Here is a 26,440-nt window from a genome sequence, read left to right on the forward strand (position 1 = left end):
TCAGGCACAAGGTCAACCCTTTCCTCCCTTTCCACTCATACCCAAAGTAATACAGAAAGCAAGACAGTTGAGGAGTTCCTTGATCCTCATTGCTCCTTACTGGCCTCGACAAGTTTGGTTTCCTTTCCTGTGGCCCTACCTTTTGGAGGTACCATGGATTCTGGACTCATCTCCAGATCTCCTGATTCATCAATCGGGACAGTTCCACCCCTCCATCCTCACCCTCAAATTGACAGCATGGCTGCTCCAATTCCACGTATAGCCAGGTGCATTCCCTTATCCCCACCGGTCAAACACATCCTGATTTCATCCCATAAACCTTCCACTCAGAAACTATATTCTAGCAAAGAAAAAGGTTTTCCCTTTGGGCTACGAATCGGGGCTTAGATCCATATGCAGCTCCTTTAGAATCCATTTTATCCTTCAGAACAACACGTTTTCATGAAGGAGCGGCAGCCGCTACAGTTAGAGTTCAGTTAGCTGCCATTTCCAATTTCCATTTTGGTTTCATGGGAAATCCAATCATGCAACACTCCCTCTATAAAACCTTCTTAAAAGGAGTTCTTCTTCTTAGGCCCCCAATAAAACAACCATTAGAACCCTGGGACTTAAATTTAGTCATCTCATCTTTGATGTCTTCCCCCTTTGAACCGTCCTCGTCATCAGACTTAAAATTGTTATCATGGAAAACCTTGTTCTTGGTAGCTATAACATCGGCTAGGAGAGTCTCGGAACTTCAAGCCCTAACTATTCGACCTCCTTACATTATCTTTCACAAGGATAGAGTCTCTCTCAGGACAAACCCTTCCTTTCTTCCTAAGGTATGCTCAGAACACAACCTGAATACTACCATTGAGCTATCTGTGTTTTTTCCAAACCACTCTAATAAATCAGAGTATAGACTTCACCAGCTAGATGTCCACAGGATACTCAGATTCTCTATACACCGGACCAAAGAATTCAGGAAATCTTATCAACTTTTCATTTCCTTTTCTGTCAAAAGGAAAGGCTTACCTGTTTCAAAAATTACTCTTTCAAAATGGCTTTCGGATTGCATATCCTTTGTTTATCAACAAGCTGGTAGACAATTACCATTAAAAGCTAAAGGTCACTCTACTAGGGCTGTAGCTACTTCATGTGCCTTTAGATCTAGGCTCCCAATTGATGCTATTTGTGCAGCAGCTACTTGGGCAAGACCACATACGTTTGTCACTCATTACAAATTGGATTTGGACAGGTCATCCTTTGAGTCCACTGTGCTGAAGAGTCTCTTTACTTGAGCCACCCGGGATAAAGGTGCTAGCAACGCTGTCCCCTCCTGTAAGAATTACGGCGAGATAGGACTACATAGCATAAAGAAGTTATGTACTTACAATAATGTTCCATGTTTGTAGTCCATCTCGCCTATATTCTTGCATCCCTTCCTCCAACCCCCTTCCTGTTTCTGGGGAATCTAGTGGACCTCTTTTTGGGGCTGCCTGACTTTGCTCTTTATTGTCCACCTGGAATTATTATTATCTGATAGGTATTTATTACTTTCTTGCAAACTAGATCTGGGGAATTGCCTTGAGGCACCATGGGATAGGGCCTAGCCTTGAGCCAGTAAAAGCTCTCGAGCTTTAGTATCGGCCGAGTCGGAGACAAATATCAGCTTCGAACCCATCCAGCAAGAATATAGCGAGATGGACTACAAACATGGGACATTATGGTAAGTACGTAACTTCTTTTTTTCATTTAGAAATGTCCCATGGCTTGAATGTGGGAAAAAGCAAGGAAATAAGGAGCTAAGCATACTTTTTGAGCACAATTGCAGGAAATGTCAGCATTAGCCATGTGAAGATGGTATCCATTTATTTGGGAAATTAAATGTTGAATGGTTGCAGATCGGCTGAATGAGATCTTGTGAGTTCTGACTCATCTGAAAAGTCTCTGACAAAGTGTTTGAGGTATAGTGATTACTGAAAGAAAAATACTGTATTCATGGTTTGCAGGGTAATTTATCTTGAACAAGGTACTTGGCGAGACAGCTATACTTCATTTTATACAGGGTGCCCAACTGAAAGAAAGAGAGGATGAGTGAGAGAGCAGTAGAAGGAAGAATGATTAGAGTAGGCACAGATCCCAAACAATTAATTGTGCTGTTTTTCATGACTGACTCTTTGAAATCATTCTCCATCTGATGTTGTCAAGCTTCATTTATCCTTGACCTTTAGGATTTGGTTCCTATCCTCAGAACTGGATCAGCTGTTACACTGCTCATGCAAGAAAAAAACTCTACCCACAACACCCCTCTTCAGATTACCTCAAATCTCATTTGCCACTCTTGTCGCAAGATGCATTAACCAGATTCTTTCACAAGCTAAGTCTGTCCAAAGTCTGGCACTTCTCCCTCAAAATCTGATCTTGGGCTTAAGTAAAGTCATTTGGTGCCAGCGCCTCCCATGGCTCTGGCAGCAAAAAAAATAAGCCTTAATCTCCCACTGCTTCAGTGGAACTGAAGGTTAAAGTCAGAAAACCATTGGAACTGACTACCTCAGCACTGTCTACTATGGCACCACAGACCTTGATGCTGATCACATCAGTACTGACATCTTCAGCTTCCCTGTCAGTACCAACTCCACCTACTACACTTCCAGAAGTATTGGAAACACCTTTGGTGCAAAAAACAAATATAATTTCTTCACCAAGGAAAAAGTATTCACCCTCTGTTGATCTCTTTGTGGGACAGCGCCCGAGTCCGTTTCTTGACAGACCAGAATCCCCCTCAGGCCTCTCTGTCCTTTCTTTCAGGAGTCTGACTGAAGTCAATGTCGTGAGGTTGGTGGATCAGCTTCTAGTGGCTAGGGGTCTTTCTCTTTCTTCCCTGCCCCCACTCCCCTCTGGAGATGGGGCTTTCTGTCCCAGGACTCCACCAAACCTTCCTCCTCTAACCCCCTGTGAGGGTGATCCCTCCAGTTCCAGCTGCTCTGATGCCAACAGCTTTTTCCCCTTCAGTTCCAGAATCTGCCTTGCCTTGACTTTCTCGGTTCCTTCGGAACTGATGGCCTTCCAGGGCTGCAGATCCACTGTTGGGTTCAAGGGTTCTGGATCAGCTCCAGTTTTTTATCCAGAGTCATCTGTGACTCTTGGAGTCTCAGCTGATGTGAGTTCTACCTCAGATCCTGCTTCGGGGTAGGTCTCTAGGAGCAGGGTGTGACCTAGGTTCTGAGGTTGTCCTTCTCGGTCCCAGGCCCCCATCCCTCTTTGGGGGGGCCTCCCTTTCAGGTAATGGTGAGGGCACTGGCCTCTGCAGGCTCTTAGCTGGCCTCTTCTGTGTAGGAGTTTTATCCCAGGACTCCCTCTTGCCCAGAGCTGCCACCAACCTCCATGCCCAAGCAGCAAACACCTAAGCTGCAAGATACCCCTGCACAGGGGCCCTCTTCTTCCAAGTCCTCCTCAGAGATTCCCACTGAGGAGCCACCCTGGAAAAGACATGTAAGAGGATACACTTAGATTCCCCTGAAGAATCTGTCACAGAAGACACGGACTTCAGTGATGGGGAGGGTTCCCCCCATTCACACCCAGGAGACATCTCCTTCGGAGACATTCTAGAGATTCTGAAACAGAGGGGTAACTGGAAGCCCAAAAATCCTACCTCTGAGGAGTCAGTGTACTTGCAGGCTTTTGGTGCTCACCCATCTACTTCTTGGGTGACTCCTTCCACTGACTATCTTATTAAATTGATTGCGCAGTGGACTTGGAAGGCTCCTTTCTGCATATAGCTAATTCCCCAGAGACTGGACAAAATGCTGTCAGCTCCAGAAGACCACCAACATTGGGCTAAGGGGTTATTGGTAGATGCTATGGTGGGGGCGGCAACCACCAAAAAGGAACTAGCTGAAGAGAGTTCCACTGTGCATCCTCCTAATCGAGAATCCAGGATGATGGACATCTTCGAAAAGTAGGTGTACATATCATCAACCTTTGCTTTAAGGTCTTTGAATTTTATGGCACATTTTACTAGGCTGCAGAGGGATCTGATCGAGGAGTTATGAGATATCCTAGCAGGAGCTGTGCCTGAGGAAGTCCAGGATAAAGTGGCCTCTCAGCTAGCCATCCTGGAGTCTATTTCCAACTCGTCCATGAGGCTCATTGTGCATGCAGCCCAAGGAATGATGAGGGCAGCAGGTTCAGGCATTGCCATAATGCATCACACCTGGATGTGCTTGTCTGGGTTTGCAAAGCCATTTAAGACTTCCTTCATCAATGCTCGTTTTGATGTATCTTCCTTATTTGACCCCAAAGTCAAAGAAACTCTAGCCAGATGCAAGAAAGATGGAAAGAACCTATCTGCAGTGGACATATGTTTGTCTGCTTCCCAACGGTCCTACTGTATGACTAAGAGGAGTGGGAAGATGAGATTCAAAAAATCCCAAGGGCCTTTTTAGGACACACATGGTGGTAGCTCCCCTTGGGGCAGAGGGGGGAGCTCTAATGGAAGACACCAAGCCTGTGGTAGAGGTGGCCTGCAAAATCAGAGTTCCACAGATTCTTTATCTGGGAAATCCTACCAGTGCTCATGAAAGGGAGGCAGATTGCTTACCTCTGGAAGCAGTCAGGGGAAGATTTCCTCTGCACTCAAGAGCCTGGTGGCAAATAACATTAGATACTTGGGTGCGGAGGATCATTGCCAGAGGTTACCATATTCCCTTCACTCTTTCTCCATGATCAAGACAAAGACTCCCTGATGTTCCACCCAGTCAGAGGGATCAAGCAGCTTTAGAGATTCAAAAGCTGCTAGAAAAAAAGTCATCCAAGTAGTCCCACTAGATTACATAGAATCTGGATTTTACTCACGGTTCTTTTTGGAGCCAAAATAGACAGGGGACTTGAGACCAGTTTTAGATCTCAGCCTTCTGAACACATTTGTTCAGCAAGCAAAATTCCTGATGGTCACGGTTCAATCTATACTTCCCTTTTTAGAGGAAAATGACTGGAAGTGCTCTACAGATTTCAGGATGTGTGCTACCACATAAAAATGGACAAACACTCCAGAAGGTTCCTCTGCTTTTGACTGGGAGCCAGTCATTTTCAGTTCAGAGTGCTGCCCTTTGGCCTCACCACAGCCCCCAGGGTGTTCACCATGTGTTTGGCAGCAGTATCAGCTCACTTGAGACTGCACATATTCCAGGTGTTTCCTTATCTAGATGACTGGCTCATCACTGCTCCCACCAGGCATCTACTGCTTCAAATAACAGATTTAATTCTGCACCTGTTTGTTTGTCTGGGCATTACAGTGAATCAAGCAAAATCTCAGCTAAGTCCCACTCAGGATCTAGAGTTCATAGGAGCTCATCTGAATACCATCTGCTGTGTAGCTTCCCTTCTTCTTCACAGGATACAAAAGGTAAAATCCATAGTACGAGCAATTCTCTCCATTGACAAGGGTCCTGCACTTCTACTCCTTTGAGCTTTAGGGTCCATGGCAGTGACCATTACCTTAGTTCCACTAGCAAAATTTCACTTCTGGCATCCCAATGCTCCATCCTAACCCATCCAGTGATGCATCTGATTTTATTCACCAATCATTGCAAGAAAGACTTATCCTGGTGGATGGAATCTGATGAAATTCTCTTAGACCGTCCCTTCATTCAACCTTAGCCCAAGGCCATAATGACCACGGACATCTCCCAGATGGGGTCAGGGGGCGTTATCTGGGCAGAACAGTCCAAGGCACTTGGTCCCCAATGGAGGCCAATTTGCATATCGGTGTTCTGGAACTGAGGGCAATGCTCTTAGCATTGCAAGCTTTCTAAGCTGTCCTTCATCTAGGAACAATTGCAGTTCAGTCAGACAATATGCCAGTAGTCTGATACATCAACAAACAGGGAGGAACCAGGTCTTACCCCCTTTGTTGAGAAGCTCTCAGAGTGTGGCAATGGGTGAAAACTCCAACCACTTTCTGGTAGCAACACACATCCCGTGGAGCTTGAACGTGATAGATGACAAACTGAGCAGATGCATCCTCCTGCCTCATGAGTGGTCTCTCAATCCCAGAGTGGGGAAGGATATTTTCTGTCACTGAGACCAGCCTTACTGCAACCTATTTTCTTCTCCCATGAACAAGAAGTGCAGCAGCTACTTTGCCCTAATCCCCCCTCAGGGGGAGTCCCTGAGAGACGCTCTCCGTCACCATTGGCCCTCTAGACTGCTGCATGGCTTTCCCCTCTTTTCACTCATTCTTCTGCTAAAGAAAGCCATCAGGTTGAAGAGCAAGGTGATCCTCATTGCCCACGTTTGGTCTCGTCAAGTCTGGTTTCCCTTTCTGTGTTCTCACCAAGTTCACCGTCCTTAGACTCTGGACCCAGTTCTGAATCTTATCTCTTACCCACAAGGATTGGTGCATCCCAATCTTCAGAACCTCAAGCTTACAGCTTGGTTCCTCCAATTCCATTAATTGCCAGGTATAAAAAATGTATCTTTCCAGTCCAAAAAATTGTATTGGCTTCTCATAAACCTTCCACCAGGAAGCTTTACCACAACAAGTGGAAAAGATTTTCTATTTGGGTGCACAATAGTGGTCTTAATCCTTTCTCTGCACCAATTGAAAAAATATTAGAATTTTTAGCTACACTTTTCAAATAAGGAGCCCCTGCTTTTACTGTTAAAGTCCAACTAGCTGCTATTTCCAATTTCCACAATGGCTTTGAAGATCATCTTCTAATTTCCCATAGATTGTATAAAGTGTTTATGAAAGGAACCTTCCAGTTGAAACCACTTTATAAGGATCCTCTAGCTCCTTGGGATTTGACTACGGTTCTCTAATCTTTGGTCTCTTCCCCCTTTGAACCAGCAGCTACCTGTCACTTAAAGTTTCTTTCTTGAAAGACCATTTTTTCTGATAGCCATTACCTCTGCCAGAAGAATTTTTGAAATACAAGTACTTTCTTCAAAATCCCCATATGTGATTTTTTTCATAAAGATAGGGTTTCACTCAAAATTAACCCATCCTTTCTACCCAAGGCAGTCTCCAAAACTAATATTAATCAGTCCATTGACTTGCATGTTTTCTTTCCAAATTTCTCTGACAAAGGCAACTATTGCTTACATTTGCTGGATGTTCACAGACAATTACATTTCTACATCAGCAGAGCTAAAGAATTTAGAAAACTGGACCAATTATTTCTCTCTTTCTCTAGTCCATCTCTGGGGGAATCCATTTCAAAGGTCACCTTGTCAAGGTGGTTAAGAGACTGTATTTATTTCATTTCCAATAAAAAGTATCTCCACATACCAGTGCCAGTCATAGCGCATTCTACAAGGGCAATAGCCACATCCACTGTTTTCTATTTCAAAGCTTTTATGGTTGAAATATGTGCAGCAGTAACCTGGACTACTCTGCATACCTTTATCACTCATTACAAATTGGATCTGGTCTCTAGGGGAAGAGCAAATTTGGCTCTATGGTTCTCAGGAATATCCTTCCATAAGGCCACCCAAGATCTAAAGTAGCTTGGGAATCTGTCCCAAAGGTCAAGGATAAATGAAGATTGACAACATCAGATAAAGAAGTTATGTATTTACCATAACATTCCATCTGTGTTGTCAATCTTCATTTATCATTGACTCCCCTCCCTCTTGTCACTGTCCTTCAGACTCCTTGGAGGATCGGTTGCTTGTCCTTTTACATTGGACATAGCCTCTTCTTTTCCATATGTATATTTTATTCAGTCTGTCTTTCTGGCTGCAAATTTGATCTGAGGTAATCTGGAGAGGGGTATTGTGGGTAGAGACTTAGCTTGAGAGTTTTTGGCTTGCACAAGCTGTGTAACAACCAAGCCAGTTTCCAGGATAGTAACAGAATCCCAAAGGTCAATGATAAATGAAGATTGACAACAGAGATTGAACGTTATGGTAAGTACATAACTTCTTTTTTTTTCTCCTGTGTTTTCAAGTCCAGCATTTGTTCAAACATAATGTTCCTTATTTTATTCCTCTTGGGCTTTGCCTTTTGTTTTCATTTTCATCATTACTGTGATTTTCTTACTTTTTTAATTGTTTTATTTGTTTTTCTGTGTTTGTTTGTTGCAGGACTCCTACCAATATGTAGTACTGATTGTGGTGCACCACTTATTAACTCATTCACTCATTCAACCTTTTGGCTTTGCAACCAGTGGAGGTCCTTTTTAAGTTGGAATTAGCCTTATTGGTACCCATTTAAGGGGTCAACAAGGGGCAGAAGGATGTGAGCAACCATCAGGACTGTTATACTATGGGTAGTCATTATTTTGAGCTATTTCTTAACGTTTCTTTGGTGCCTATGTGCTGATACCCTCCAAGTCATGCATTTTGCTGTGAATAATCATTATTTGGAGTCATGCCTCAACATTCCCAATGTGTCTTTATAAAGATGCCTCTCTGTACATGCACACCCTTTTTCAGGACTGCTGCCAGTGTTGGAATTGTATTCTTATGAGTGATATACCCAGGACTACCCACTCACTACTGCTAACTAGCACAGGGTGACTGCATCCAGACCTACTCCAAGGAAGATTGGGCCCTCAGTCCCTTGATAATTTCCCAAGCTGGCCTCCCGACACTTGGCATACCATTTGAGCTTGGGTTATAGATGTTATAGCAAATGCCTAGACCTTTTGTCACTTAGCTGCCTTGTTACTCCTTTTTATTTTATTTATGCTTTATTTATCTTTTAGCAGACAGAACTGAAAATATAGGTGATCTGGCTGTGGTCAGTAGCTGCCCCTTACATGTCATTTCTCCTGGGCTAAAACAGAAGCCCTGTTTTACATTTTTTTTTCCAAAGGAGTTTTTACTTTTTGTCCTCAGTGTAGGTGTTACATCTCCCACTTGCACAGTCATCTGTAACTACTTGTAAATGTGCAAGGAAGATCAGTAATTCCATTAACAGCATCTGTTTCAAGTTTAACTTCTTTGGGGTTGGCTCCATGATGCAGAGGGACAAAGCCCTGAGTGAGCCCTGGCTTACCTGATTAGCAGCCTAGATGCAATTAGAACTGGCAAACGAGTAGTGGGAGTTAGTAACTGACACCAGCTCACCCATCCTGTGAGGGAGGTTACTGGTCTCATCCCAGCATAGGAGCACTGTTTGGATTAAAACCTGGAAGGGCAGCCTTTCTGATGTGAATTTGGTGGACTGAACTTACCAAATAGTCCATGCAGTGCAGCTAATCACTGCAGGTGAACAGAAGTATACACTTGTACTGGGCTTAGAGTGGTAGGCATTGTACCATACTTTCTGACTGAAAGGCAGAGAGCTACAGGTAAGTTCCAAAATCTGTTACCAACCCACACATACCAGATAGTGGCTGAGTTCCTGGTTCTCACTTTTCCCTTTCTGGCATCTTCTGACACCAGGGATGGGAAGAGAATTAATGAGCCTATCTCAGGAACTAAGGATTAATGGTAGCAGCAGTTGATGTGAGTTAGAGAAAGAAAGACAACTTATTGGTTGTGGCAACACAGTTTCATATTTAAGTATCCTCTTTTTATTTTGCAGTGAGTAATTTAGCTGGAAGGTGTAAAACATGGCATACGGATGTCCATCAGCCAGCTTTTAATTATATGTACTGCAGTCTCCATCGGACAGCTTCCATCACTAACAGCAGAGGTATTGTGAATGTTCAAACTAGAGTCTTTATTCTTAAAATCACTTTTACTGTGTCTATTGACAAAAGAAGATGTTCTCTTAAAGCATTTTGTGAAATCTTTCATATACCATTAGTTTGCTAATGTTACATTTTTTATTTATGCAGAAAGTATTAAGTGTTAAGTTTTAAGTCATCATTCAGTAGCATGTTATTATATTTTGTCTTAACTGAATCATTGTGGTTATGATGTAGCAAGTATTAAGTCATTGTTCAGTAGTGTGACATTATGTTTTATCTTAACTGAATTATTTGTAGCTATTTATAAACTGGAAAAAGATCCACTGTAAAATTTGTGGAGTTTCTTGCAAGATTTAAACATAACCTTCAGGTATTCATTTCGCAATTAAATATGATGTTAGATTTTGCCATGAAACTCAAAATATAGTTTTTGTTTTGTTTTTTGATGTCATGAAATGTATCAAAATTATAAATAACCAATGTCTGACTCATGTTCTGTAGCATCTCCAATACCACTACCACTGAGTTCTCTTTCACATTTTCTCTGCTCTGAAATGTTGATGCAAGTAACCCAGGGAAATTAAAACTGTGTTCATACATCCATGTATACTCTTTTAATCATCCTTCCTTCAAAAGTGAGACCTTTGTTGACAGTAAAGTAAGTAGGGCTTCTAGCATTTTGATTTCTTCACATAGTTTTGCATATGGCAATCTTTGCCTAGATATTTTTCACCCAAAGATGCAGAACTCTGTCTGCTTCATGGCATAGAAGGATGATGCTCTGGCTACAACTCAAGTGACCAGGAATTAGCCATCGGACCAAACTTTGGAGAAGCTGGTCAGATGAGGAGGAGGAGACAAGTAGCTAACAGTGGTTCTCCTATCTTGGAGGACTGCCCACCTAGTCCCAGTTTGACTAACAGCAAGTGGAGGCTGGGTCTAGTGCAGAGTAGAAGCTCCTGCTTTGCTTGGCATACCAAGCAGTGCAATACACTGTAGCCTATTTTGGCTTATGACTGAAAGCAGGTGTGCCACAGGACTAGCATGGCAGAGCTGTAGGCATCATTAGGGAAAATACCTAAAAAGTCCAGAGATGGGTAACATACCTAGAGCTAATCCACCACGCTGAGACATGCTTTAAAATAATGTTCTCAGCTTTTGTGCCTCTTCCACCAGAAGTCTGGGAAGGCAAGGCATTCACACTTCCTCAAGGGAGATGGGGTTCTTGAGGATGTGATTAATGGTCATTTTGCCAGCAGAGCAAATAAATAAATAAATACGAATCACTTAAAAAAACATAATCAGCACCAATCTCCCATGTCATATCAGTATCATCTTAATTGCGCAAATTTCATACCAAGGTAAACTTTTGTGGTCCATATTGTTTTTCAGACTGCAGTACCACATAATTTTCCTCAGACAATGTGTTCTTTAATTGTGGTAGCTGATTTAGATAGCATTGTATTGTGTACCAAACTTTTACACTAGTGGACAGGACCATGTTGTATGGTTTAAGATTCTGTCCTGTTGCAAGCCTTTGAGCCATTTTGGGAGAATGGTGTTGTCTGTTCTATATAGTATAATTTGTATGTTATCAAAGTTTTAGGGGATGTAACACCTGCACAGTAAGTTCTATCTTATGGGCATACTTAGCTACTGAGCACATGATCACATCAACTCTTCAGGATATTCCTGTTCCTGTGGAGAGGGCCAGTTTCCATCGTAAACTGATAGCCAGTCAATTATTAGGTGGCATGAACCCTGCTGAGACATTCATGATGGTATTGCCATTTTCTTTTCTCTTCAAAACTGTTTGTCATATTAATCCATTTTGCATCACTATTGGTTTGTCTCCAATGTTAAATTACAGTCTATTCATATTATGTGCTTCCTATAATGCTCAGCACTGTTAGGGATTCCTCAAACATGTCCCAGGACCATTGTGCTTACCAAAAAAATTCTTGATCAAAGATGTTGAGAAATAGATGACTTTCAAGATGGCTGCACACCGAGTAATAGCTTAATTTCAGTTACGCTAGTGTGAAAACAGAAACTCAGAAAAGAGAGCCTGTGAATTTGCCTGTTTGAATAAGTTGCAGTTACTGCTAGTAAGTGCGCTGCCTGGATGCTAGAAAAAAAGAAATTTAGAAACGCTGAAAGAAAATCAACCACAAAAGGTGAGGAGAAAACACTGTATGGGAAGAATCTTGAAGTTTGTTTGTCTTTCGGCTTTTCCCGGTAAGGGGTCGCCACAGCAGAACTCCTGTCCACTAATGATTGGCAGTAGATTTTTACGAAATGCCGAGGTGCCAGCTCGACACCCAACCTTCAACGAAGGCATGCCCATTTACGCACGCATGTCTTTCGAATGCTACCCAACCGTGGGGAGGACATGCAGACTCCACACAGAAGGCACTCCCAAGCCAAGCCGAGAATCGAACGGGAGAACCTCTTGCTGTGAGGTAATAACGCTACCGCCGTACCGTTCAGCAAAAAAGCAGTTAAAGAGCCAGCTTTGGTGCAGGACATGACTTCCAGTAATCTAAATGAAAAATAATTCTAATGTGCTTAGAGCTGATTAAAATAAACAAAATGCTGAAGGAGTATATCAACTCAAATAACAAAAGGCTGGAAAAATGCAAGCAGCTTTAAAAAGATATTCAGATGAGCTGATAAAACTGCAAAATTAGAGGTCAAATGAAGAAAAGGCTGGATGAATATGAGACTGCTCAAGAAAAGATGTTTAAAAATGGTAGAATTAGAGGACAGAACATGTAGGGGAAAACCTGAGATTCTCTGCTGTACCAGAGAAACTGGAAGGAACAGACAGCATTCATTTTATGGAAGCACAAATAAGCAACTAGACTGGTATTCCACAGCAAGAGTTATTTATTGAAATTGCACATCATGTCTATGCTCCAAACCCGGCCATGAGAAAGCAGCCATCACCTCTAATAGTAAAGATGCAATCCTACCATCAGAAAGAGTTGATTCTAACAAAACTGTGGCAGAAGGACAAAGTTCTAAAAGTTGGAGACAGTAGAGTTGGATATCCTTCATTATAGGCATTAGTTAATGCCTGTGAGTTGTGTCTGTCATCCTGGGGAAATGGTTCCTACTAGGAGGGTTAAACTTCATTATTTGAAGATGTACTAATTTGGGGTGTTTGTATTAAGTTAATAGGTTACAGGAGTGTTCTGGGTGTATTTTATTTGTTTGAGGATTTTAATTAAAACAGAAAGTCTTGTAATATATGACATAGGTTGAATTGTATTTGACGAGAAACAACTGTATACAAGATCAAATCAAATCCAAGGCAGAAAGTCACGAGTAGCAACTATTTTATTTGGTAAAAAACACTTAAAATGAAAAAAAAAAAAAAATGAAATATATATTAAGCGCTTTCATCCCTTATCGGAACATCATCAGAATATAAAAATGGTTAAGTTATAAAACTTTTATACACACATCCATGAGCAATGGCAACACTTCCTTTGATGTTTCAAGAGGGCGTGTCTCCAACCATTTCTAGGCAAAGCAGTATCACAGTGCCATCTGGTGTTCAGAAGATTTAAGTGCACTTCATATTGACAATGTGTAATCTTGCAAGCCAGCTAAAAAACTGTACATTTTTTGTATCGAACAGATTATGTTTTTATATATATTCGTTTCTGTGAAAAATTTTAGATAAAAAATAAATACAAATAAAAATCACATTAAAATGAGAAGTTAAAATTATGTACATAAAAATTGCTCCAAAAAACCTAGTACCTCAATCCATGCAAAGAGATGGTAAAAAATATTAAAACCAATTGTAACGGGCAATAGGAGCATTCAATTAAACAGTATATAAAATGTATATCATACATCATTTCTTTGAAGGGGCTTGAATAGGAGGAAAAAATGTGTGTTAAATATAAAGTTCACATAAATAGCTTTATTATATAAAAAGGGGTACTTAAAGTGCGAACCCATAGCAAAAGGGCTGGAGGTATTATTGCATCATTTGCCCCTGCCTCTGTTTCATTACTTAGTTAATGCTTCAAATTTTAAAAGGAGTGCAATGGAACAAGACTTGTTAAGTCCAGGCCAACCATAGGCGTTCAAAGTCAGTTGCCAATATGATTACCTTAGTTCTAATAACTGTACCCATGGACCTCCCCTCATTCCCTTCTTTAATCCTTCTATAACTACAAACTTAAATGTGTGACTTTTGTTGTCCAGAGCATGTCTTGCCAAGGCATTGTTGGGGTTCCTTTTGTTGATGTTATACTGGTGTTCGTAAATTCCTTCCTTCAACCTACGCTCAGTTTTAGCTATGTAAAAACATGGGCACATTTGGCATATTGCCGCTTAGACCACCCTTCTAGAATTACAGTCAAACTTTGACCTAACTTTGAATTCATTGCCTTTGATAAGAAACCCGTCACACATCAGAATGAATTTACATTGGGAAAAGAACCCACATTTCTTCTTACGACATACCCAGTGCATGTTTTCTTTAGATGTGTGTTCCAAAATTTCCTACAGGTTCCTATCTCTTCTAAATGTAAAACTGGATTTGTCTCCTAACTTCTCTCTCACACTGGGATTTTCACAAATAATTGCCCAGTTTTTTTCAGTAACCCATTTAACTGTTATGTGATCCATATTAAAGGTAGCTATGAAATTCATGGAGTAATGAGGTCTGATCAAATCACCAGTTACTTCCTCCTCCACTTCAGCCCCTATACTTTGTATTATAAAATTTGTTGACCCTCCTAAGATAGGTTTATACCATCCAGTATTTATTTTTCTCATAACCTCCAACTTAAGTTCCTCTAGTAGTCCATCGGGGTAACCTCTCTTACGGAACATCCCCAGTAAAAGTTCACATTCATTGTGGAAGTCCTCATCTGTGGTGACCATTCTATCAGCTCTAACCAATTGCCCTTTCACCACAGATTTCTTCTGATGGAAGGGGTGGTAGCTATCAAAATGGAGAAAGGAGTTTGAGTAAGTGGGTTTTCTAAAAATTGTTGCCATAAATCTGTGGTTAATCCTGTCCTTACTGAGGAAGACATCCAGGTAAGATATTATCTCACTATCAAATTCATACATAAATTTTAAAAAGTTACTAATGTTGTTGATGTATGTTAAAAATGCCTCAATTCCTTCTACCCTACTCTTCCATAAAATAAAAATGTCATCCAGGTAACATGTGTAAATCTTAAGTCTATCCTTGTACTCTGGATGATCTAAAACATATTGGTACTCCCATTGTCCATCACTATATTAGCAAATATTCCGACACAAGGGATACCCATAGCTACCCCAGTTTTCTGACGATAAAAATCACAGTTAAAAACAAAAACATTGTTGTTCAACGCCAGCTCTAACAGATCCTCACATAGGTTGATGTCATGCTGTGGGATCCCTTTTCTTTGTAAATAACCAACCACCTTCATTCTGAGGAATGACACTTTGTAAATCCCTTACATTAGTTGTTAATAATACATCATCATCCTCAAAATGTTTTCCCTCTGTGGTGGCTAAAATGACCATGAGTCGTTATAAATGTGTTTTTCACTGTGTAGATGCACTTTTAGTTTTTTGTCAATAGATTTTGCACTGGGGTATGTAATGGAGTTACATCCATCAACTATAGGGCGCATTGGGAGGGTCTGATATATTCTTGTGTATCTTTGGGATACCAAATAACATGGGGATTGTAGTGGAGTGCTTGTGTAAATAGTTGAAAAGATTCACATTGATTCTCTTTTCAAGTAACAAATCATCAAGTGCCAGTATCTAATATTCTTTCCATCCTTTCATTGTACTGGTGGATATCCATCGCAACGATTCCCCCACCTTTGTCAGGTTTCATGATATGAACCTTTTGCTGTTTAAGGAATCTTAGGTTGCTTAACTCTTCCTCACTCAAATTATTCTTACCATTGCATTGCCCCATAAAAGCATTCCTTATGTCAAGTTCACACACTTTCTCATATAACCCTAAAATAGGGTGCAGAGGCAGGTGAAAGGTGCTAGGTATGTAAAACTGATCAGGCCTGTCATTGTTCTCCTCCAGCATAATTCTAAAATTCAGTTTTCTTAGGTAGAGTATCAAGTTCATTAAAGTATTTGCTAAGTTAGCCCTCCTCACAGGTACAAAAGTTAAACCTTTACTAAGAAAGTCAGCAATACCTTTATCAATTGTAGAATCAGAGAAACTGTAAACAAAAAAATCATCACAAGGATTTTTAACAATGACAGGACTGTTATTAAGTGTATCTTGCTTTACATTATTCTGTATACTACCCAAACTTAAATTTTTTTGGTCATAAATCAAGTCCAGAATGCCTATTCAGCTCTCCCAACCCGCCCACCTCCCTATTGTTCACTGGTGCAGTGAATCGGTTCGATGATGTCCATTTCTGCATGTTGGGGCCCTTCTGAAAATCCTGTCCATTGCCAGAGGTTGTGTTTGTTTAATTTTGTTGGTTTTGTTGTTGTCTCTCTCTCTCTGATCCTTTTGTATCTCCTAACTGGAACATTGTCATTGTTAATGTTACAATAACTGTTATTCCTTTCTACATTCTTATTTTGATTAAGTGTTTGATCAGTCTGTTGCCTTTGGTTAGTTGAACCATTCTCCTGATTATTGTTTCCAAACGCATGATTTTCAAACAATTTTTTCCCCCAAGTTAGACCACTCTGGGATGGGGGGTAAACAGTCCCATTAGTGTAGTCCAACCTGTCCCTTTCTAGTTTGCCAATTTTCTTTTCACGTAAAGTATGCAATTGGTTTTCAATACTAGAAAAAATCTTTTGGTATTCAAATTTATACCTGTTGTAATCAGTGTCATCTTTTATTTTACTGTCAAGATGGTTCAGCTCCCTGTTCCTGGTTCCCACTTACACACTGAACTTATTCAACCTTTTGACAGACAAGGATGTGAATTTCTGGAAGATTTGGTTAAACACAACAATATTTTTTTTTCCAGGATGTTGGTACACCCCCTTCTTTTAAAATACTATTAAACTATTATTATTATTATTATTATAATTATTATTATTATTATTATTATTATTATTATGTTGCTGTTGTTGTTGTTATTATCCCTAGGCCATAAAACCTCATCTCATATCTGCCTGTTTGTATCCTAAACACTGAGAGAGGCTGCAGATAATGGCTGTTATGCAGTAGTAGTCTAACATCCTCCCTCTCTCTCTGTTAACTGAAAACCATGATGCAGTACCTGCTTTGCCAGATTCAGTGCAAGTGACTGCTTCCACAAACATGAGACTTTCATCTAGATTGCCTACACACTCCTTGGCAGGCTAAATCCATTATGGGTCCCAGACTGTAAGTGCTGCACCACCTGACCATCCCCCAAGAACAGTTTGCATGTATTGTGAGTTGCTGCAGGATAGAATTGTGATTTGATCCTGAGCCTCATTTATTTCATTTCTACTGTATTTTACTGTTCGTAGTTTACTTGGTCTGGGGGCCTTAGATTTGTAGTATAACTGGCAATAGTGAGAGAATTGTGAATTGCTGCAGGATCAGAGCCTCGTTTATTACATTTCTGCTTGTATTTTACTTGGTCTGAGACCTTAATCTTGTAGTATAACTCACAATAGTGAGAGAATTGTGAATCCCTGCAGGGTCTGAGCCTCATGTATTATATTTCTAATGCATTTTTTTCTGTTTGCATTTTACTTAGTCTGAGAACTTTCATCTAGTACCTTCACTCACAGTAATGACAGAATTGAGAATCTGAGCCCTATTAATTATAGTTCTACTGCAATTTTTCTGCTTGCATTTTACTTTATGTGGGACCTTAGTCTAGTCTTGTGGTATAACTCATAATAGTGAGAGCATTGTGAATTGCTGCAGGAACTGAACCTCATTTTATTACATTTCTACTGCATTCTTTTCTGTTTGCATTTTACTTAATCTGGGAACCATAGTCTTTTAGTATTACAACAGTGAGAGAATTGTAAATTGCTGCAGGATCCGAACCTTACGTATACTGCATTTTTATCTTTACTAACTGGATTCCCATCTAACTCATCTCCTATAACATTTGCTGAGCTATGCAGCAGTGGTTTGTAATACCCTGCAGAAAAGCAGGCACCTAGAGTTGTAATTGTGCATATAAAACTTCCTCCTTTATTTTCTCAAGTATCTAGCTGAATGTAGGGAAGCTAGTTTGCCCGCTGGGAAGCATTACCCCAAGAGTGTTATTTTAGATTAATCATAGACCTCTCCTCCCAGCCTAATAACTCTAAACATTGATTGCACTGTCTCTCATAGATCACAAAAAAGAAAAGCCACAGCCTTGGCTATGCACTTTCCTACTGTCTCTGTAGCTAGCCTGGAGGAAATGGGCATCTTGAGACAATGTAGCAGTTGTCTCATGTTTACTGACAATTACCTTATTCTTAAACAGACTTGCACAGTATAGGAAAACTCTAATTACAGTGTGTGTCTGGAACAGACTCCACATTCGTGTGAAACAGAGCTCTTCCTCGTGTGAAACAGAGCTCTTCCCTAAGCCTATTTAAATGCAGTTTGGACCAATAAATGGGAAATTGCAAATTCACCCCAACATGTCACCTGTGGCCGTGATGGATAGGGACAGTTTGCAGATGTCATAAAGCACAGGCATATACCAAAGCCATTCTAGCCTGTGGGCATTGGGATGGGACATGAATGGCTAGGCTTAAACAGGCTCAAGGGACATTAACCCAGTAACCTCCTATGATCCTATGGTCTTATGATCCTATGAGCATATATTTTTGGAGGCAAATCTTTTACATATAGACACTAATATATATCCAAACAGATTGCCAGTAACATACACACTACACCTACTATGGATCAGATACACAAACTAACATATGCTGAGGCCCTTAAATGCAATCTGCTGAAACCTTAAAGGCCTTCCATACATTGCCCTCAGCAGCCTCCCAAACACTGTACAAAATCAGCAGTCCACAGCACACATACAGCCACATCCCACAATGTCTCAACTTCTAAACCCTTAACTCATTATAGCTGGGTATGCCTTCAGGCATTTCTGCAGTTACCTCCTACTGCATATCTAGGCATCAAATATTGCTTTCTCATATTTGCACTAATAATTCCAAACCCATGCTTCATGCAAGGTATCAGAATATTTTATCTTGAAGCATACATGATAACAAACACAACTGAACTGATATTTCACTTCTGTCAATGAGTATTTGTTAGAACTGTAAGGTGATAACTTCATTTTTAAAGGCTCAAGACACATCCAATGGGAGTTAAAGATACACTCTCAAAAGAGCTGTACTGAAGGGAATGAGTTAAGGCAAACTTCCACACAACCCAATATGCTGGTCATTGGAGACTTTATTGTGAGATACATTAATGCCCCCCTCATCAAGCTGAGCAAGGAGACAGTCATGAACAGATGCATATCAATAGCAAAGATCTGCCAGATTACACATACAGTCATGACATTAAACCACAAGTACCAGTATGACTCTGTCATAGTCCATGTGGTTGTTAATGACCTGAGCTGTATCTTCCTGGACTATATGAAGAGAGACATAATAGAATTTTCAGATTATGTGTTCCAGGCAGGTATGAGCCTAGCACTGAGCAGCATTCTACCTTCTCCAAGGATGATACCATGACATAAACAGTAGATGTTTAACTTTAACAATTGGCTTAGATACTGGTGTCATTCTAAAGGTCTCCAGTATTTGTCAGCTTGAGAGGATATGATTGACAGACCACATTGCTTTGATAGGGATGGTCTGCATGTGTCCCCATTAGGCTTTCAGATATTGGCCTAAACATTATCCACTCCTGACTTTCAAGAGACTGGCTTTCTCTGCAAATTTCAGAAACTGGCTAGTAAGTGCAATGCCTGGATGCCAGAAAAAAAGAAATACAGAAGACCTGAAGGAGAATCAGCTACAAAAGGTGACAAAAAATCCTAACTGGCAAGAGTACAACAGCTGTTCAGCAAAAAATAGTGCAAGCTCCAGACATGACTTCCAGTAACCTACAGGAAAGTATAACACAACTGTACACACACCTGACTAAAATAAATGAAACACTGATGGGGTATATCAACTCACACAGTTAAAGGCTGGAAAAAATGGAAGAAGCTTTAAAAAGATATTCACATGAGGTGATAAAACTGCAAAAATCTGAGATCAACATGAAGAAAAGGTTGGCTAAATATGAGACTGCTCAAGAAGAGATGTTTCAAAAAATAATAGAATTAGAGGACAAAGCACATAGGTAAAATTTGAGATTTTCTACTGTACAAGAGAAGCTGGAAGAAACAGGCTGTATTAATTTTATGAAAGCACAAATAAGCAACTGGATGGTATTCCACATCAGGAGTTGTTAATTGGAAGGGCACATTGTGTTTATGCTGCAAACCTGGCTATGAGAAAACAACATAGACCTTTTATAGTAAAGATGCAATCTTGCCAGCAAAAGGAGTTGATTCTGACTAAACTGTTGCAGAAGGACAAAGTACTAAAAGTGAGAGATATCAGAGTGTTTGTGGAGAATGACTATTCATTGTACACTAGGCAGAATATGAGTAAATGTATTCCATTATTCAGGGAATGTCGAGAAGCAGGCATGAGATTCAAACTGCTGTACCCAGCTATCTTCAAAATATTTTTCCCTGGAAGAACAAAATCATTTTTTGATGAAGTACATGTTAAGGAAGAAATACAAAAGTTTGTTCATAGGTTTATACGTTCATAGGTAGGTACTAGGCTATCAGCCCTGGGGCCTATATAAGCCTAGTCAAAACGGTTCTCTGGCTTTCGCCCCCCAAGAAAATTATTTGCCTGTGCCCCTGTCGAGCAGTGCTGCAGAAGTGATCCCCGGGTTGAATTTTCTATTTCCCATCCAGTCGTCAAGATTTTTGTTAAAGAGGGCCAATGAGTAGCTTTGCTTGACATGAATGGGTAGTTTGTTCCAGAGTATGGGAAGTCTCTGGGACAGGAATCTATCCCTCCAGCATGTTCTGTTTATTTTGGTGACAAGGTTTAGGTCCCTGAAGCGTATGGTACAGAGAGACTGGGGTTTCTTTAAGTGTAGCATGTCCAACAGCTTTGGGTTTGACATAGCTTTGTATGTTAGGCAGAGATTGCCTCTGAGTAGGCGATATGCGACGGAGTAGAGCTAGAGTTTTTTTGAGACAGTCTGCATATGGCATCTGTTTGAGGCCAGTAATCCTGTTAGTGAGGTATTTCTGTGGCCTTTCCAATTGTTGTAGGTGTCTTGTGAGATACATGCCTAACGAGGCATTGTACTCTATAATGGGTCTGATGAGGGATGAGTAGAGAGGAACAATGACATCCTTTTTTGTAGAGGAGAAACCTTTTGTGATGAGGTGTGCCACGTAGAAGGATTTCCTGACTACTGTGGTGATGTGGTTATCAAAGGAGAGACTACTGTCCACCTGTGTCTCAAGGTCTCTTATCACACTTTCGGTGTTTAGTGAGCTACCTATGTGGTAGTTCATTGGTACCGAGTTTTTTCCCAAAGGGGATGACAATGCACTTCTTGACATTGAGCTTGAGGCCATGACTTTGACACTAGGCATCTGTCTCTGTGAGGCCCTTTTGTAGAATGTCTACATCATTAGGTGATTCTATTATGTCCAACAAAACATGAGCTGTGAGACAGAAGGAGATTCTGCTTCTTGTTCATCTCGTAATAAAGAACATAGAGAGACTGTGCCAGTGAAACCTTTCCCAGTGTTTCAACAAAAAATGCTTGGTGAGGGGAAAAAGCACAAGAGTTGACTAGAAAAATCGAGACTACATTGGAAATGAAGCAGAGACAGGGTTTGAGAGATAGGGTGGGCAGGAATAGAACAAAAAAATCTGGAAATTTTGGACTTTCTTGAACTTTGTTAAACTTGTGGGGATAGCATATGCCCTATTTCATGTCATGAATGGAGAATAAAATCAGTAACTTTCAACTGGACAAATGAGAGATTACAAAGCAATAATTACATTTGTGAAACATAACAGAACAAGATAATCTGGAAATATTAGACTTTTTTTGGACTTTGCTAAACTTGTAGGGGACTCTAAAGCATATGCCCTACTTCATGCCATTAATGTTCAGAAAAATACTCAGGCGAGGGCAAGAAGAGGGAGAAAGTTAACTGTAAGTAAAACAAAACTTTTTCTTAACAGTACTACTATGATGGTGCATGAGTTTCTTTGCATGGGTATAAAGTAACATTTTTTCAGTTATTTTTGAATGTAGTGGGGACACTAATCTAAAATGGTGCTCCTGTTTTCTTTTTTTCTTTTTTTTTCTTTCTCCCTCTTTCTTCTTGTTCAGTTTTAAGAAATGTAGACAATGCAATGTAAAAAAATATGGTTAAAAGAGCATGACAAAAGAAAAAGGAGTGTGCTTTTTCTCATTCTTGCATAGGAGAGTGACTGTGTTAAGCTCATTAGCTTAATTTATTAACAAGCTTTAAGAGAAAGCAAGTAAATGAAAAAGGATATTGAATATTATAAGGCTTTTTTTCTGGTAGACAAAGATATTTATGGCAGTTTTATGTCTGGTTTTCATGTCTCTACCTGATATAGAGAAATGACTTGGAGAAAATGTTTTCTGAAAGCATTCAAGTGTTTCCCATCTGAGAGAGCTATAAAGATAGGACAAACCCAGACAGCACTTAATAGAATCACAGACTGTGCCATTGGTCTTAGCATGGATAACCTTTCTATTTGTTTATCTTAAATGTGTGTGTGTGTGTGTGTGTGTGTGTGTGTGTGTGTGTGTGTGTGTGTGTGTGTGTGTGTGTGTGTGTGTGTGTGTCAGTTTGGAACCTTTGTTCCTATTAGGAGGGTAAAACTTCATTATTTGAATATGTACATAGTTTTGTGTGTTATTATTAAGTTAATAGGTTTTAGGGGTAATGGGGTGTTTGTATTTTTGTTTGAGGGTTTTCAGTAAAATAAAAAGTTCTGTAAGATGTGACATAGGATCAAATGGAGATGACAAGAAACAACCGTATAAAAGATTAACCTCCAAAAAGTGCATGCATGTAACACAAAAGCTGAAAGCAGACATTTATCAAAAAAGTTGTTATACATAAAAGGTGTGAATAATAATTTTTGAAGAATATGATGCTTTTTATAATGTCTTTAAATGTTAATGGTCTCACAGATAAATACAAAAAAGAAAGAATGTCTTCCTTTCGGCTTTTCCCGGTTAGGGGTCGCCACAGCGGAACTCTGGTCCGCTAATGATTGGTAGTTGATTTTTAAGTGCCGAGTTACCAGCCCTGACGCACAACCTTCAACAAAGCTACACCCATTCATGCATGTGTCCACGCAGAAGACGCTCTAGCTGAGAATCGAACCGGACAGCATCTTACTGTGAGGCGACAACGCTACCGCAGCACCACCACCGCGGGTACAAAAAAGAAAGAATAATGAACTATATTAAAAAATGTAGAGTGAAAATAGCTATGCTACAGGAGACACACATGGAAAGAATTGAACATGTGAATTTGATAAATTAAGGTTTTTCAGGATGGTTATTCAGTGGAATGCCTGGGGCAAAGGAAGAGAGGAGTACTTATATTAACTGCAAAAGGGGCTTCAATAGTGATAGAAGGGGATAAAAAAAGAAAATAATGGGAGATTTGTAGTACTAAGGAGCTACTGACAAGGGACAGAGATTACACTGGCATGTATTTATATTCCACTGAAAACTACTGTAATGGAGCTTAAGATAATTCTGGGAGAAATAATCAGCTTCTGTCAAGAATTATTACTTACAAGTGGGGATTGAAATTTGATTTGCAACAGTGAAGATGTGTCTGAAGGGCCCAGAACAGAAAATATAACAAAGGAGGATAGATTTTTAAAGACATTTATGAAATTATTTGGCATGGAAGATGTGAATTCAGTACTAGGAGTTTGGAGTGAATTTACATATTATTCCCCAAGATACAAAAACTGGGCTAGGCTAGACAGAATTTACACTTGACAGGAACGTGTGAATTTAATTGAAGGTCTTGACAAGCACCCAATAACTATTGCAAATCATATGCCAATAATAACTAAAATTAAAAACACGTGATAATGAAATGAAAATGATACACTGGTGCTTTTCCACCTATCTGTTGAAAAGAGAGGAATTCAAGGAATAGGAAGTTGAAATTATTCAGGATCTGTTAGAGAAGATAGAAATTTCTTCCGAATTAATAATTAGGGAGTGGGATAAAATTAAAGTGGAGTTTAAAAATAGTGCAGATATAAAAGAATGGGATATATGATTAAGAAGTAACAAGAATTATTTTACAGGAGTGACAAATGTTAACGTATGAAAAATAGGGGTAATCTCACAGAACAGGAAGAGGAGCAACTATAGAATGCTAAATGGAAAATAAGGCATTACCTTGATAATATGCATGAGTTTAGAAAGATTGCTGTTAAGCAATAGTTGTTTAATGATAATTCTAGAGCACAAAACTTTTAGCACAAAGACTCAGGCAACAGAAAGTAGAAGGGGTTGTCATCAAGCTTAGGGAGCCTATAATAAGGAAGATAACAAGGGATCCTGTATGAGCAGAACAATGGAATATTTGCTTTCCCTGATAAAATTATAAAGTTGATTAGTAGGCTACATCAGGGATCAGAAGTGAAAATTAAAGTGGTTGGGGTCTTCTCTGATAATTTCTGCTTGAGCAGGGGAACCAGACAGAGGTATCCTCTGTCCTGTTTGTTATTTGGATTATATTTAGAACAACTGGCAAAGAAAATAAGGGACTCAGTAATTCAAGGATATAACTGATATGGTAGTCAAGAAAGTGGGCTGTATTTGCAGATTATATTACTTTATAACTGACAAAACCAGAAAGGGACATCACAGTGTTGTGGAACATTTTGAGACAGTTTCAAATCTTTTTGGGATACAAAATTAATGAAGCTAAAACAAAGGCAATAGCGGTAAATTATATACCAACACACAAATTGGTTCAACAATATCCATATTTATGGGGATGTAATAAAATGAAGTATTTAGGAGTATGGATTAAAAATGATTGTGTGCGGCAGCTAAGGCTATGTGGGAAGAGACTAGACAAACGATAATAGAAAAACAAAAAACTGATGCTCTGTTATGTGGATATCGATATCAAGATACAAGCAGTTAAAATGTTTTTAGTCCCTTTGGTCTTATACATGGGTCAGGCATATTTTTATTAACTAGAGAAGTTGTGGATAGCAATTAATAAAGAGATGAAAGATTTTATGTGGGAGGGGAAGATGGCAAGAGTCAAATGGGATAAGCTTATACCTCCAATAGAACAAGGTGGGCTGAGATTACCCAGTTTGAACGGATATTTCAGAGCAACACAGTTAAGGCTCCTATACATAGCACAAGCAGAAAACTATAATTCAAAGTGGAAAGTGATGATGATGAAGCAGGGTGAAACCCAAGAAACAAAGAGAAACTTGGATTTTGGATGCCTAACTTTAAGGAGAATAACAATAATCATGCAGAACATTATATTCATAAAGTAGCAGAAAGTATTCTAGGAACTAAGCTAACATGGGAATGGAGAAAGGAGATTCTGCCAATATGGATGACTGCAGTTAGGGGTGCAGACAGTAGGGGGGGCTAGAATTATCAGAAAAAACTGGCAAAGGAACCAAGGTATTAGGAACAAATAACTACAGAGGGAAAGGTAATAGAATGGGAAGACGCCAAGAACTTATTTGGACTGCAGGTTAGAGATTGCCTTTCCTAGCAGAGATTAATATTAGAGTATAGGCAAAGAGAAAGAAATAGGGAAAGGAACTTAGGGGTTCTAAACGAAAGACCAGCACTGGTAAAGTTTTTAGTAGAATCTAGAACAGAATTTGCCTTTAAGAAAAGAATAATTAGTAGAGCATATAAAATATTGCATTATAACTATAAGAATCAATCAGAGGAGGTTAGAAAGGACTGAGAAGAGAGACTGGATAAGCAATTCACAAAGAAGCAATGGAGGGATATATGTATGTCTCCCAAATATGCAACAAAGTCTAGAAGATTCAGGATCTTTGCTTAAAAGTGTTTTCATAGGCATTTTTATACCCCAAGCAGACTCCAAAGAATTGTTCCTTAGGTATACAGCAAATGTTGGAGGTGTGATGGGGAAGAAAGAGGTAACTGGGAACATATTTTCTGGGAATGTAATGAGTTGGCAGACTTTAAAGATTCCCTGCTGACTAGATATAGTAAGGCCTTGCTGAGACTAATTATGGTCGCTGCCAAAAACACAATTGCTAGAAAATGGAATCAAAGTCTAAACCAACTTTGCCAAAAGTAGCAAAGATAGTAACAAAGATAAAACAACTGGAATTGGGGCCTTTAGAAAAGGATAGGAGCAATTTACATAAAATGGGAATAGTTGGATCAACACATACAGAGAAGGAATGAGGTTTAAAAGAAGACAGTAACTGAATGAGTTATGTAGTGGTTGCCTGACAATGACTGGATATATTATAAGTGATGTATAATGTTTGCAGCTACAGTTGTGTTGGCATGGTTTGTAATGAATAATGTTTACAACTGAAATTGTGTCAGCAGGGTTTATTTTCATTTATATAAATGTAAGATTGCCTGTGTCATACGTGATAATTTAATAAAGATGTTTCTTCTTTAAAAAAAAAAACATTATCTACCCCTGTATTGCCTTTTTTGGCAATGCCAGTCTGATATATCTTCCAACATAGCAAATTCTATGCAAGATAACCTAAAGGTGTTACTGCTCAATGCTAGGAGT

General features: G+C 39.7%; 1 protein-coding gene across 1 annotated transcript in view; it reads left to right on the plus strand.

The window, feature by feature from the left end:
* Positions 1 to 26,440, plus strand: part of MEI1 (meiotic double-stranded break formation protein 1) — a 2,282,292-nt gene that overhangs the window by 2,184,780 nt on the left and 71,072 nt on the right. Inside the window, exon 23 of the mRNA XM_044073933.1 lies at positions 9,518 to 9,628. Within this exon, the coding sequence (XP_043929868.1) occupies positions 9,518 to 9,628 (111 nt within the window). The remainder of the gene's footprint in view (positions 1 to 9,517; positions 9,629 to 26,440) is intronic.

This window comes from Protopterus annectens, chromosome 1.part0, assembly GCF_019279795.1.
Source record: "Protopterus annectens isolate FY-2018-M chromosome 1.part0, PAN1.0, whole genome shotgun sequence".
Classification (NCBI taxonomy): domain Eukaryota; kingdom Metazoa; phylum Chordata; order Ceratodontiformes; family Protopteridae; genus Protopterus; species Protopterus annectens.